At 32.8% G+C, this 16,010-nt stretch overlaps 1 protein-coding gene and 1 pseudogene across 2 annotated transcripts; one reads left to right on the top strand and one right to left on the bottom strand.

The window, feature by feature from the left end:
* Nucleotides 1-9,989: 9,989 nt before the first annotated feature.
* Nucleotides 9,990-11,500, bottom strand: LOC107901581 (ABC transporter I family member 1-like; annotated as a pseudogene).
* Nucleotides 11,501-12,617: 1,117 nt separating this feature from the next.
* LOC121218311 (uncharacterized) lies at nt 12,618-15,421 on the top strand. Of its 2 annotated transcripts, XM_041095370.1 has the most exons (4): nt 12,621-12,830; nt 13,064-13,111; nt 13,763-13,912; nt 14,891-15,421. In XM_041095370.1, exons 2-4 carry the CDS (start codon nt 13,108-13,110, stop codon nt 15,100-15,102), a joined length of 366 nt encoding a protein of 121 aa, XP_040951304.1. In that variant the 5' UTR covers nt 12,621-12,830; nt 13,064-13,107; the 3' UTR covers nt 15,103-15,421. The 2 variants fall into 2 exon arrangements, 1 of the variants encoding a protein (XP_040951304.1); XR_005914545.1 differs by lacking the exon at nt 13,064-13,111 and having other exon boundaries at nt 12,618-12,830.
* The last annotated feature ends 589 nt before the right edge of the window (nt 15,422-16,010 follow it).

Raw genomic sequence — 16,010 nt, forward strand, 5'->3', positions numbered from 1 at the left:
GAAACTGTTAGTGATGTTATTGTCATGAGTCTATTGGGACAATTTATGGTTATAAACAAGATATATAGTAGATGTCCGTTGGAGATTTAGGGTGGGCGTTTCCAATTGATCTGATAGACTTACCCTTTGAGGAGTTTGATTTGATTTTGGGAATGGACTAGCTGGTTGAGCACCGTGTAATTCTGGAATGTGCCACTATGAGAGTGACTCTGAAGGCAATTGATGGGGAGGAGATTGTTATGGTGGGGGAACGAATAGATTATCTGTCTAATGTGATTTCAGCAATGGTAGTGAAGAAACTGGTTCAGAAGGGTTGTGAGGTGTATTTGGATTATGTTCTAAATGCAAGTACGAACAATCCAACTATGGATGATATCCGTACTATAATGGAGTTCTCAAACTTTTTTTCCCAAGGAATTATCGGGATTACCTCCTGATAGAAAGGTCGAGTTCAGAATTGAGGTGTTTCCTGGAACTGCGTTAGTGTCCATTGCTTCATACCGCATGGTACCTAAAGAACTCAAGGAACTTAAAGTTCAACTTTAGGAACTTTTGGACTAAGGGTTCATAAGACCTAATGTGTCTCCATGGAGAGCTCTAGTCTTGTTTGTTAAGAAGAAGGACGAAACATTGAGGCTGTGTATTGATTAGGATTAAATTGTTATAATATTGAATTTACATGGTTTAATTGTAAAAATTCAGTTGTTAAGGGCTGTAGAGGGACTATAATAAATTTGGCCTAAGGATTTTTGGGTTAATTGTGAAAATTTTGCAAGTTTTGTTATAGAGACTAAATTGCATAAATGGTGAAATTTTAGGGTAAAATTGTAAAATGTTAATAAAAGGGCTTATATGCAAAAATTTAACTGTTTAAGTTATTTTAAATGATTAATTGAATTAAAATTATTATTTAGATCAAGGAACGAATCAACTGGACAATAATCGTGGAAAAAAAGTTAATGGAGTAATCATCGATGTTGTGTTTGCTACAGATTCGATTTATGTAAGTTCATATATTGATTAAAGTAATTAGTTGTTGTTCTTATGATGTAATAACTATTAATACATGTGATTGGGTTTATTTGCTTGATAAATAGTAAAAGGTGAAATGAACTAAGTTGTAGTGATATTATAGTTAAAGGATATGATTAAAAACGGAAAACTATATAGATGAATTCATGTGATAAAGTAATGTATAAATAATTAAATGATGTGGATATGAAACATGACCCGTATCAACCTTGTGAATGCTTAGGGTACAAATGACATGTCATTAAGGTTATTGTCGTTTCGGATATTGGTCTTAAATGTCCTACCAATGGCTAAGATCTTGCATTTTTTACGGATTCTTCACAACTCGGGTGAGCAACATCGTGTAGCCTAAGATTCTGACCCATAGCTCGTGTGAGCAAGCCTATTTCATAGCTACTGTGAGCATTTACCGTCACAACTTCTGTGAGCATAGTTTACGTGTATCCAATGTTAATTCACTATGGTTCATTGGGTGGAAATGGACATATGGAAATGGATGTTTTGAAATGGTCTTATGAAATGGACATTGAAAAGAAAATATGAAATTTTAGTTTGATAAGTGGTGTTTGAGGTGTATATCAAATGTATTTATTTGTGTATGATTCATGAACATGATAACGTTACATGTTTTATATATGAAATCACTAAACTTGTGAGATTGTGATGTGTATAGGCATATAATGAACTCATGATCTTGATTATAAAATTAATTCTACAATGTTTAATTTTCATTATATACGGTAAGTTGATGTTTAAGTTTAGTATTAACTTATTAAGCAATGATTTGCTTATGTCTGTTATGCTGGTTTTCTTTGTAGATTATCAAAAGTTTTGGTCGACTGGAAGTCAAGTCAGAGCTCACACTATTCGTTCAACGACTTGGTAGATTTTTTTTCATTTTGTGTTAGGTTATAAGTGGCATGTAAATAGGCATTTTGTTTACAAGTGTGTTTGTATAAGTTGGTGTTTGAATTGGTTTGTAATGTGAATTCTTAGTTGAATTATGTTTTGAATGTTTTGGGCAAATATGTTTAGGTCATGTGATACAATTGGCTTATTGATATTTTGATCATTTGATGATGTTTTGTGGTATTGATTATTGTATGAAAATTAGTAACATGAATGGTATAAAATGGTAAGTTTAGGTGTTGTTGTGTTTTGAGACAAGTTATACAAATGTTTTGGATTAATTTGGTTCTTTTTGCTTAAGGCTTGTATCGTAATAATAGTTTAATGTAAACCAATTGGGTTTGGATAGTGAATGGTGTTTGAATGGTGATAGATGTTAACTTGAAATTTGTTTGAATTGAGGTGCCAAATGTGCTATATTGGTTAGGCAACTAGGATGAATGAAAATGTATTGATTTTGGTATGTTTTGATGAGTTTTGTGTAGGTTTGAATGTTGGGAAAATGTTAGTTGTGACCTAGGAAAATTGGTTTAGGTAACTTGATAAAAAAATGAAATTTAGGTGCACACGGGCTGATACAAGGTCGTGTGCCATACACAGGTGTTTGGCACGTCTGTGTGGTCTATTCAATTTAGGTGAAACATGGTTCTTACGACCATAGTTTGTTACATGGCCTGTCGACACGGCCGTGTGACACTTTATCACATGGCATCAGATTGTTACATAGTTTGAGGACATGGGCGTGTGGCCTTACACCATACGGCTTCAAGCTGTCACATGGCCCGACCACACAACCGTGTGACCTCTATTTTGCATTTTTTCCATATTTTTCCTAAATATTTCAAATTAGTTCCTGTTTCATTTTGAATTGTTTTAAGACTTCAGTAAGCTCAATTTAACCCCAATTATGTATGAATATCATGTTTTTAATCACATGTTTAATGAATAATTTTATTTAAATAAAATTTGAACTGTGATAGCTTGTTTCTGTTCTGTTCTGAATGGTAGCATTCTGTAACCCTAATCTAGAGACGGGTAAAGGGTGTTACAAGATCGTAATACGGAAAGATAGCTTATATTAGTAGACGAACCTAAACATATCTTTAGTCTAATAAAAAATGAGCAAACCGGTTGAAAGACTAATATGTTATCTATCAAGTCCAATTAATGAGATGCTTTGTCTTGGGCATCAGAGCGGATGACTTGCAGAAGATAGAGACAAAGATGTGATTGCCTAGACTGATAGTAGATCGGACTGGACCCAAGAAGAATAGATCCTAAATTTGTTTATAGATTTACTTACTTGTGACATTCATAGTGTAACATACCTAAATCCTGAATGGATGACAAACTTTATATGTGTGACTTATGCATTTTGATGTAAGTAAAAGCCTGAGTTCAAATAGATAAGAAACTAAAAGCTGGTGCGTTAGGTGTATGGCTTCTGTAGTATGTAACGTCATTTAGAACAACGGAACTCATATCCCGAGACATGGGTAAATGATATTTTTTTCATTGGCATTGCATGGTTAATGAAAAGTAAACATGCCCACGGGTCGTTCATCTTTGTAATGAATGACTTGATTACTATTCGATAGTAACTAAATTTTCATGAAGAAAGATGCAATGGTTACTATGAGATAAAATAGGACCATATTAGGAGAATGAATATTATCCCAAAGGGATTAAGGATGAGTTTATAATTAATAGGTGAAAAGTTGGAACTTAATTATAAATCATTTGAACCTCAATTGCATATGTCCTATCGGTCCTTCCGCTATCTCATTAAAACCAGAAATGAATTGCATGTTGAATCAAATAAACAGAATTAAATAGAAATTGTGAAAATGGAGAAATAGGAAACATTTGGAAATGATTCTGGTTTTCTCCAAAATGAAAAAAAAATGAAAATGATCTAAAAAACTGAATTTATGTTTTTCGAATTAAATGAAGTTCAAAAATGGAAATAAACCATTTGGTCATAGTGAACCATTGAATGCAGAAATATTTAATATATTTTATCATAGATTCTTTTACGGCAAAGTCATCATGATTTTAACGAAATTAGAATTTAGTTGAGAAAATTATTTAATTGGAAACATATTTAAGTATATTTTTGGGAAATAGAAAAACAAATATTGGGTTGGATCAAATTATAAAGTATTGGATTAAAATCCCGATAAGTACTTATAATTGAATCTACTATGGAAGAGGTCATATGGAAGAGGCCCAAAAGGCCATTATGTAATAAGGTGGGACAGTAAACCCTAGTATTATTAACTAGGGTGGCTACCCCTATACTCCTAATTAGACTAGGAGTTTGTTTTTCTAGTTGAAATAAACTTCTATAATTCAACAAGGGTTCTACCTTCTCTCCCTATAAATAGATGGAACTAGTGGGCTATTTACACAACTTTCAGATATCGTTATCCTACCTGGAAATAGAGACTTTTATCCTCAAAGAATTAAGTATATTTACTGGAATAACGATTCTATCAGTTTCTATTTGAGAAGAGATTTTCGTTTTCACATTAAAGAAAAGAAAATTATTTGTAGTTCTATATTTGATTCGATTCGTTCGAGCCCACACTTGAAGTAGTTCGTGGTATGAGAATAGTGAAGAAGATCATTTGAAAGCCAGGAACGATAAGGATTCGTCTATTCAGAAGCACAGGTGCGAATTCAGTCTAGGGTTCATTGCTATAAATATCACAAACCAGGTCGATTTTTAAAATTTTTGTTTTTTGTTGTGCAAAAAAAAACATTTTTGAACTGGATTTTTTACCAATACAACCCGAGGTGATGAATTCGTGTATCCGTTCTGAGTTTATGTCTAGTTAATAGGGTTATAAAAACATGAATTGGCTATATGGTATATAAATTGAGATGTAGTTGAAATTTGATATACGACATGTCAAAGATCATGCGAAATGAGTTGAAAATGAGCACTAGGGGCCGATTGAGTATTAACGAACCAATAAGCTCGAGCATGATTGAAACATTGAGATATAATTGAGTATATGTGTATATATGTTGATGATGGTAAATGAATAAGTATATGTTCCTATAGATGACAATATGAATTGCTTAAGTAGTTTGTGAAATGAATGAAAATTGGTAAGTTGGGTGCATACATAGTGAGTTGGTGTGTAAAAACAATAGATTCATGTTTTTATGGTAATGGAAGTTTTGGCATGAAATTATATGTAAATTGGCTATAATTTGAATTAGAATTGAATGTATGCATTTGATTCAAACTTGTATTATATTTATTTGAATCATGGAAATACCATTGAGCTTTATCGTTTAGTGTATGTTTTATTTTCTCCGTGCACAGGTATAGGTAAATTCCAAAGTTTCAAAACGTGGTCTAGCATCTAGCCAATGATCCTTAACTCAAAAATGTTTGTATAGTCTCATTTTGTTAAATATATGGCATGTACCTAGGTTGAGTTGGTTTTTCGTATAATATGTGATCTTGTGAACATTTGAGGCTAGATTTGATATTTTGGAAATGTTCAGATGCTTGGAATTGTGAATTTGAGTTTGTCACAAGGTTAGAAATGTATGAATTGTTGTTAAGCTATGGCTAAATTGAGTTTGAAGATATGTCAATAGTTGTAAATGGTTAGTATCATGAATTTAGCCTAGATGTTGAATAGATGTGGTATTGCTATTTAGAACTAAACTTATTGGAGATGTGTATTAGGTTGAAAATAGGAATGGAAATGAGTGTTGGTGTGATTAGGTAATTGCAATTTGATATAATTTTGGACCTTTTACAAATAGACAATTATGTCATGACGTCAAGCCCTTGCCATCGCGATGAGAGCTAGTGTAACATCCCGAGATAAGGCCAGGAAGTTTTGGTCTCGCCAGTGAAGGTTGGCTAATGTTTTGGCAAACTGGGTTTCACCAAATGGAATTCAACAAAGGGTTCGCCAAGAGAAAAGAAATAAAGAGTTCACTAGAAATTTGAAAAAATAGTTTGCGCCAAAAGATGTGGTAAACGGGTTTGCCAAATTCACTACAAGTTGTGTTCGACAGTCTATTTGGCAAACTAGGGATCACTAGTTAAGTTACAAACTAAAGGTCCACCAGTCAAAGTCAAAGCTAGACAAAAATTAGGAAATAAAGATATTGTGTATCTAGGATACTTTTCGTGCACGTAATCTTCTTCTAAACTAAATAGGGTTTCCTAAGTCAAGTAGGGTATCCTAGGATCACTAAGACACTTAGTGACTATAAATACAACCCTTATTTCATAAAAATTCTCTCATCGATACTCTGTTGTCAAGTTTCTATTCTGAACCAAGTTCGTAGAACTAAGGTAAGGCTCTGTCTTGTTAGGGTTGATTTTCCAGAAAGTTAGGTTCGCTTGCATGTGTGACTTCCGTAAGTTTTGTCTATTTTAGTAATTTGTGTTTATGTATGTTGCGAAATAGCCAGACCATCTACCACTAAGGATAAAGGCAAAGCAAAACTTGTTTAAATTCTCAGCTTTATTGGTGAGTGGTTAATAATTTCCATTAGTATGCTAACCATCATGTTTTTCAATATGAATGCTCAGGGTTCATAATTTGTGTGCGGACCGTTACATTTTCCAAGAACCTTGTTTTTAAACTAAGTTTCAGGAGTAAGCTTTTCCTATAAAACTCTATTTTTTAAAAAATTTTATACTCTATTTTTAAGATATGTTTCCAAGTTACGTTTTTAAGCTATGTTTTAAAGATATATTTTACACGTGCTCCTATGCAAGCCTATGTTTCAAACATGTACTGAAAGTACAATTTTGTAAGTTATGTTTTTGTGCGAGCTCTTTATTCAAGCTCTATGTGATACGTTTATGTGTGAGCTCCTCTATAACCTCTTATGTCAGATATATTGGTAGACCAAAGGATTGTGAGTACTTACCTATAAGTTCTGTGAATTAGGTGTTGAGGCCTTGGGACATGTGGAGAGATAAGGGAATGTCGAGCTATGCTCCATTCAATGGGACATGTTGGCGTACATGAGAGTGTTTAACCTATGCTACACTTATGGGACATGTTAAAGACTCTTTGATTCATTTTGAGGCGTTATAAGGAGATTTGCATATCCAATAGTAAGATAAGACAAGTGCGAGAACAAAAATTTATGTTTCTTAGCCATTCTTATAAGATAAGTATGTGAGCAGGTTTCATGCTATATAAGATCTGTTTTCGAATAAGAACACGCTAACTTTTAAGTATGATTTTCAACAAGCTCATTTGAAACTGTTTTACAAACTTATATGTTTTCTAACAAGTAGGATTTGCAAACTGGGCTTGCATCTTCACCGTGAACCTAGTACGCAATACGATTTTCTTCAGACTAAGTCTTCATTCTGTTTCAAACTCCATATTTCAAGCATACGTTATTGATTATTGATTAATCACTAAGTTTGCAATGAACTCGCCCACTCCTCTTTTACTTCACAGCAAGGTAGGTCGCGGATGACAATGGCAGGGTAGATAACTTGGCGAGGCACATCCCTGAACAAATATCGGTAAATCTGGGAAAAGGGTGATGGGATTATTTATGTGGGCTTAGTTTATCTTTAATGCTACTATTGCTATTAAGACAATTTCCTTAAGTTTACCTTGTTTTGATTTACTATCACTTTTCTTTTTTGCGAACTATGCACTATGATAATTGCTTGATAACCTATTTTCTCTTGAGATGAATAAAATCCAGAGTTTTCATTATTTTTCCTTGCATGTGTGCCATGTTGTATTACTTAAAATAGTTGAAGTATGTTTTACTTCCATATGCAAGTCAGTTTTATTATGGAATATTATACATGCGACCCTTGTATGTTTGCAACCCCAACTTGCATGCGAACCTTAGTGACATTAAACTTTCTACCTAGTGAACCCTATCATATTGTGAGAACCTTTGCATGAGTAAACCTTTTGTTGCGAAGCCCATTTGCATACGAACCCATGATGTTTTGTTTAATTGCAAACTTAGGAGTTATGAACCGCTGTTGTTTTGCAAACTTGTGTTTTCATGTGTGAACTCATGCTTTATGTTGCATTGCAAATTCATATGTTATTTTATTTGAGAACCTATGTGTTGTGTGAACCTTAATACTTATTTCTAAGTACTTATTAATGTTTGAGTGTGTTGAACTACGCTATTTATTTCTTTCATGCGAACCGTTAAATTTTATTGTTTAGACGACTTGCGAACCTTACCTCTATTTGTTTGATAAGCTCGCATGTTTTACACTCTATGTATGATATTATTTTGCAACGTTGTTGTAAGTTAGCGCTTTATATGTCGCATATTCGTGTTGTGTTGGAGGTTAGGTTGGAAGTTAACAGAGAGTCACTTCGGTGACTAATGTAGCTCGCTAGATTTAGGTCGAACCTACTTGGTCGGGATTGGAGTGTTACACCTAGTCAGTTTGTTACATCATGACGAGGAACCCTTAAAGTCGCAATGTCAACTCAATGTTTTTTTCAAACTTTACTATTTGGTCTTAATTCAACCTTGGGTTAGCAAAAAAGCTTTTGTAACCTTGTTTAAGACCTAGAGATGATTATACATTGTATCATATGCATGTTTTACTCATATTTAAATGTTTAATGGTATATTTTGAATATAATTGATCGTAGTTGCTTCGACAATGAATGTTGCATCTTGTAGCTCAGACCCAACAATCGGGTTGGGTATGGGGTGTTACAAGCAAATTAAGCTTATACACTTTCTCTCGCTAGAACTCCTTAAGCTCTCAAAAATGGAAACTTAAGAGAACTTCTCCCAAACCATACTCTAACTTGATTCTCAACTAACCAGCTCAATTCTAAACTTAAATATAACAAGAATCTAGCTAAAAAAATCAAGAAATCCTTGGATCAAAGCTTTCTCACTCTAGCTTAAAAATGCTTGGAAAAGGTGGAAAATGCAAGAAAAATCGGAAAAAAATCAAGCTTAAAAAATCATGATTAAAAAGTTAAGAATCATATTACATTGTTGTAGAAACAATATTAGATCAAAGAAATCAAGAACTCAAATCCCTCTTCTTGCTTCCCATATCAAATGTTAAACACAAGTAAAAGGAAAAATTCAAATATTGAGATTTAATTCTCAAATCTAGTTTCATGAAAGAAATTTAATGAAGAACAAGATCAACAATCTGATTCTTTTGAGAGGAAATCATAAGTTTGATGAAAAAGATGAGAGAAAATGGTGATATTTTATTTGTAGAAATTGAAATGGGATCACCAAAATAACCAACAATAATCGTTTCATCCATACAACTCTTACTTATGGTTTATTTGCTAAGTTAGGCATGGGAAATAACAATTTAAGGACCATTTTTACCGTAAATGTTATTTTCTAGTTTTCACACGTCTTCTTCTTCTGCATCAGTGATGCTTGAATATCTAATTAAGATATTTGTTGAGTTATTCACCATCTAATGTTGAACATATATTCATTGAGAAGAGTAATTGTATGTATTTACTCGCGTAATTACTTTAATTCACACTCTTAAGAATTGGGGAGTCCCTAAAAATTAGAGAGCATAATCGAGATACTCTAATTATATTTGAATTAGTGGGACTCATTAATTACAGTAGCTACCCAAACATGTCACGCATAGATAATTACAAACAATTACACTTAAATCTAATTATTAAGTAACTTTCTAAAAGCATTTTAAAATGGGATTATTATTCTATTCGTTACTGATAGAGTTAACTCGTTTAATAAATAATACCTGATTGTTTTAATTATTTTTATATTTTTTATGTTTCCTATGACATGGCAACATTTTACCTTGGTTGTGGAGTTTTTTAACTTCATTCGCAGTACATTGGATAATTTTCCTTTAAAAAATAAAAAAAATATGAAATTAACAAAATCATTTCATCCAAAACCCTACATGTTTCCTTAAATTTTTTACCTGATTTGACTAAACCAAAATTTCTTTAACTTTTTGGCATTGCGCTTTAGATCAAAAGCCATGTGAACAACAACACTATGCAGAGCCTTAATTTGCATGTACTTAAAAAGCGATGAAATCAATCAAATATTTGAATTAAATATTTTCTTTTTCTCCCTCAAAAATTTAAGTTAAAAAATTTGTACTAGCGTACTAGGACATTTAAGAGAGAATTTCTAGCTGGTAGCCACCATGTAAATATGCAAGGAGCGCCAAGACATGTAACCAGTGGCATAAATGGACATTAGGGATAAAAGTTTCAAAAACGATATCAAGAATAGGCAAAGATGAGTGAGAAGGAGAAGAGTTATGGTCGAACTTATGGGCAGAGGTCTGGTTTATGCAATGTCAGCACGATCGAGCATGTCTTCCAAAGTCATCCTTCTGGGGAACCTAGGTGGCAACCTCAGATTCATGGCATCTTCAATCTGAATTGGGAGATGGGTTGCAACGATTACAATCCCACCCTTCTTTCTATGCTCTGCAATAATATATTCTAACAACCTCACCCCTTCGTCATCTAATGCAACAGAAGGCTCGTCTAATAACCAAATCGGCCTATCGATGGCAAGCAACCTAGCGAGCTGAAGCCTCTTTCGTTGTCCCATTGAAAGCATTCTTGCCTTATCTTTTGCCAGTCTTCCTAGGCCCATGAGCTCCAGGGCTGGCAAGGACTTACCATGCTTACCTTCAAGAACCTCAAACCATTGAACATTGTCAAGGACCGTGAACTTTTCTTTCACTGCATCCTTGAGGGAAAGCCAATTTAGTTGAAGCTTGTATTGGTGGAAGATTCCTAACTGACTAATGTCATGGCCGTTCCAAATATCTGACCAGCAGAAGGTCGAGAGAATCCCGCTAACATACGCAGGAATGTGGTCTTGCCAGAGCCGTTGCTCCCTGTCAACACAAGTGCTCTACCATCATGAACCGACATATTCACGTGCCGCAAGATTTGTTGTGCATTTCTCATGCAAGACACGTCGTTGAGAAGAATTCTAGGGAGTGGAGGCTTCCTCACAGGCATTGAAGTTGAACAATAATATTACCTCAGGTTTGGTTTGGCGATTTCGCAATACAACTGCAAATAATATTAAACCATGTTATACGAATACCATGATTTTTGGATAAAACATAATTGATTTACACTTCTCAGATGAAACTGCCTATAAGATAAAAGACAAATCTAGGCAGAATTCAGTGGGAAAAACATCAAACACTTGAAAGACAATAGAATTTGACTAGTGAAAATGCATTTAACTTCACAATAGAAATGCAAACTGTATGACTTTGAGCAAACGCAACCCAAATGAAGATTTTAAAAGAGCTAGGGACCAAATTCGTTTTTATACCATTCTTATTATTATCCATAACCTTCGTTACCTGGACTCTGCAATTTGGGGTGCAGTGACCGTGTCGACACGGATTCCCACACCGGATATGGGTCAGATCCGGCGAAAACCAGCGGACACAGCGGTGGGTGAGGACTAAGATGAGAAGAGAAAAAAAAACCTAACTTGCAGAGACGAGAGATAGAAGGAGGACGATGGCAGGAGGAAAATGATGATAGAAGAAAGAGAAAAGCCTTTTCAAATAAATGAACAAAAAATTAGGGTGTAGAAGATGTTTTACCTTATATTTATATTGGTTTAAATGTGCGAAAGGTGAGTGTAATCTTTTGGAATTCAAAATTTATTCCTTATATTTTAATCTTTAGACATTAAATCCCTATATTTAAGTTTACCGTTGAAGTTAATGATGTCATATATAAAATAATTTTATAACTCTCATCATTTATAGTTTTTTTGTCATTTTGGTCCTTACCCTTTAGACTTGTTCATGGGTCGGGCCACTCAACCCGGCCTGAAGGCTGGCCCGAAATGTGAGAGAGTTTGGGCAAAAATATAGGTCCAAAAAATAGGCTTGAATAAAAAAATAAGGCCCGTTTAAAAAAGGGCCGGGCCTCAGGTAAGGCATTATTAGCTCGTGACCTGGCCCGAATTCACTAAAGGACAAAAAAATTCTTTTTTTAAATATTATTTTATTATTGTTTTCTCCCTATTTTGCTACCATGTTACTATTATGTTGCTACTATTATGTTGTTATTGTTTGGATATTGTATAAAACTTATTTTATTGTTAATTTTGTTATTATTTTAAAGACATATTTGTTAATTTTGTTATTATTTTAGAGGCATTTGCTTGTTAAGTTGCATCTATCTTAGTTTTATTTAAGCATACATATTTTTTAAAATTTATTTTCAATTTGTTGGGAAATATTTATTTTGATGTTTTTAGTATTTTTGATGTATTATATATATTTAAAATTATATAAAAATTAATATAAAAAATTAATATGGGCAGGCAAGGTCGGGCTCGAGTTTTAACATTTTTATCCGGGTCGGGCTTGGACAAAATTTTAGGCCCATTTTTTTGGGCTGGGCTGAGCCTGGGCCTAGCAAACGGGCCTAAATTTTTAGTTGAGCCCGGGCCAGCCCGGCCCATGCACACCTCTATTATCCTTTAAAAGTAAATTAAAAATACTTTTTAAAAAATAAAAATAAAATTTTACATATTTTAAATGAAAACATAAAATTTTTAAAATTATATGTTTGGTTGGGTGTAGCCAATACACCCCTAATCGGTGGGCCCCACTAATCCCTCTTTAATCCGTTGTTTGGTTGATTATATTACCATTACGTCCCAAATCTATTCCTTCTCTAATACACCCGGTCCCGTAATAGATATTCCCCCATCCAGCGCCGATTAGAGAATCCTTACATATTTCTTATTTTCGTTTCCTTTTTCTGCCCTCGTAGATTTCTGCTTCTTCTTCCATCGGTATTGCAGATCTCTCCTCATTTCTTCTGCTTTCATAACAAATCCTCAACATTGTCTTCATCGGAGGCCGATTTCAGGTATGAATCTTTGCTTCAACATTGTCTTCGGCTTTCTCTGTTTTAATTTTTCTCTCCTGTAGTTTTATATCTGTAATTCAACACTCGTTTTTCGGTATCAATTCATGGCAGAGTGTTAACTGGTGCAAAATTGTTGCTTTAGATGTTTATGTTGCAACTTTTATTTCTGTAAAATTGAAATCAGCAAAATCTATCTTTGTTTTTCTATTTCTCTTATCTGTCTTTCATCGGAGTCGATCTCATCATCTTCCGAGCTTTCAATTTCAAATAAGATTCAATGGGTAAACCCTCGAATCGTTTCATCCTAATCTATTTTTTTTCTCTTTTTGCATTTTTGTTCCTCACTATTTATAGCTTATTCAGTGATTCATTTCTTCCTTTCATTACTCAATTAGTTTTGCGGTTTATTTGTTTAATTTCTGTAAAGTAATGGCAAAAGAAAGCGGCTGAGCAAGCAGCGCCGCCTTAATAATTTTGTTGGTTTTTTTCTTCTTTTTCTTATTATTATTTAGGGTACGATGCGGGGGGGGGGTTTCTTTTGGTGGAAATTTGGGTTTGAATACTGTTTTTTAGATTTCTAAAGTTCCTTTTAGTAGTGTAAATCTGCAATTCCTTGTGATGTTTGGATCGGGACCGGGGATGAATTTCATGTTTATGGCATGTCTGGTTGTTGAGGAAGCTAAGGAAAATAAAAAACAAAGAACTGGAATTTGAATTACCAGTTGTTAAAGCTATTTAGTACGTCAAAATTCTCTATCAAAAGATAAATAGACTTTGTTTCAGTTGAGGTATACCTAAAATGTCCTTGATTAATTGATATAGAGAATTTAATTTTAAATTAATAAGGAAAAATGAATAGGGCGGTTTAGTTCTGTGCATTATGGATGCTTTCTCGCTTTACCTTGACATGCTATGAACATTTGATTTCTCAGCGACAAGCGATGAATGTTGTTCAGTTCAACTACTTGATGGAGATGGTTCATTCAATGATACTGGAATCGAAAGTTTTATCAAGGAAGTGAAACTTCATGAATGCAGTTTGTCATATGCCGTGGTTTCCATCATGGGACCGCAAAGCAGCGGTATGCCTTGTTATCTTTGTGACTTTCTGCTTTATACTTTCCTTTCCCTGTTACATAGGTGTCTATTCCCAGTTCATAGTAAGCTGCTTTGTTTATTTACTTTGCATTATGTTTAATGATATTGTACTAGAAATATGTGGGATACAAATGAGAGTATGATAAGCTTGAATCCTGGTCATGTCAGTTTTCAGAAAATGGCATGTCTTTCATATTGCACTTTCATGTGAACTTGTTACGACATGATATTGTTAAATTACTTTTGTAGTTAGTGTTATATCCATCTTTTGTTATTGTTATTTTGAATGTAACTCATGCCATAAATGATTTCATTTGGGCATATCTTTCATATCTCACTTTCAGGTGAACTTGTTACCACATGATATTGTTAAATTACTTTTGTAGCTAGTGTTATATCCATATTTTGTTTATTGTTATTTTGAATGTAACGCATTCCATAATTGATTTCAATTTTAATTTTTCTGTAAAATGATTCAAACTACCAGATATCATGTATCATCTGTTTTCACTTTTTAGAAAAGAACCCATTGGACATTGTTTTCATTTATATTTCACCAGTCCCGTCTGTTTAAGTTTTCACCAGTCCCGTATGTTTAAGTTTACTGATTCTTCGTTTACATTGATAATTTGATATCTATATGCTATTAGTGAGCAATCATCAAATGGTTATTTGCTTATTGCTATTAGTTATTGTAATGTAATCACACATCATGATGTCCAGAATGAGAGTTAGACATATACTTAGCTGGTTTCGAATTTGATTTTGCTGTTCTTGGATTGTTTATTATCCTGCTAGATTAGAATTAAGAAGTTTGGTCAATGGGAAGACTGGATTTGCACTTGATCTGATGGAAAATATAGATTAGAGTCCAACAAATGTTTTTCAATATGTGTTTGAATTATACATGTATAACTAGTTTTGATATCGATTATTGATGTAAGAACTTCCCTGATTTCTAGAAATACCGGCTACACACACGAAGACTTCCGGCTACCACAACAACAACAACCCCTGCAAATCAATCAAGCTTTGTTTTGGGTGGTGGTCATGCATGGATGTGTCAAGATCAATTTGGAGAATCCTCGAAAGGGAGCAGTTCGCAGTCGGGTTCCCCTTAAGGTCCTCTCCAGTTAGCCACAAACACCGGAGGGACCTCCACTACAGGGTGTGAGAGCATGGAAGATGATGAAGATGCAAAATCTGAGTGCTATAGTTGGAAAAGCCATGTTCAAAACCCAGAAAAAACAATGTATAGAGTTTACCCACCATGAATTTTGCAGATAAAAAAAAAAAGAAAGAAAGTATACATGGGAGGAAATCATTTATCTGGAGAAATTTTCATTTCTGAATTGAAGGACTGCAATTATTGTTTATAGTGGTATTTTGGCAATTAGTTAGAAGATGAATGGCATGTTGATGGTAACCAAGATGAGAACAAACATTTGTCAACATTAATTATTTAATATTAATTAAAATATATTTAATATTAATTATTTCAAATTATATTTTTTAGTATCATATATTATGATTTTAGTAAATTCATATAAGAATATTGATTATTAAGAATTTTATTAAATTATATATTTTAATTATAATATATTTAACAATAATTATGTTAAATTATCTTTTATAGTATCATATATTATGATTTTAGTAAATTCATATAAGAATGTTAATTATTAAGAATTTTATTAAATTATATATTTTAATTATAATATATTTAATAATAATTATGTTAAATTATATTTTATAGTATCATATATTATGATTTGAGTAAATTCATATAAGAATATTGATTATTAATAATTTTATTAAATTATATAATTTAATTATAATATATTTAATAATAATTATGTTAAATTATCTTTTATAGTATCATATATTATGATTTGAGTAAATTCATATAAGAATATTGATTATTAATAATTTTATTAAATTATATATTTTAATTATAATATATTTAATAATAATTATGTTTAAATATGATTAAATTATTTATTATTGATATTAATAATCTTATTAAATTTTAAATAACAATAACAATAATCATTTACCCAAACAAATTTATGCTAAGGGTAT

The sequence above is a fragment of the Gossypium hirsutum genome, chromosome D06 (assembly GCF_007990345.1).
Source record: "Gossypium hirsutum isolate 1008001.06 chromosome D06, Gossypium_hirsutum_v2.1, whole genome shotgun sequence".
In the NCBI taxonomy this organism is placed as follows: Eukaryota; Viridiplantae; Streptophyta; class Magnoliopsida; order Malvales; family Malvaceae; genus Gossypium; species Gossypium hirsutum.

Bases quoted from the DNA above. Each gene is read 5' to 3' on its own strand.
- LOC121218311 (XM_041095370.1), top strand. The intron at 13,913-14,890 runs GTATGCCTTGTT...CCTGATTTCTAG, and splicing joins CATGGGACCGCAAAGCAGCG to AAATACCGGCTACACACACG.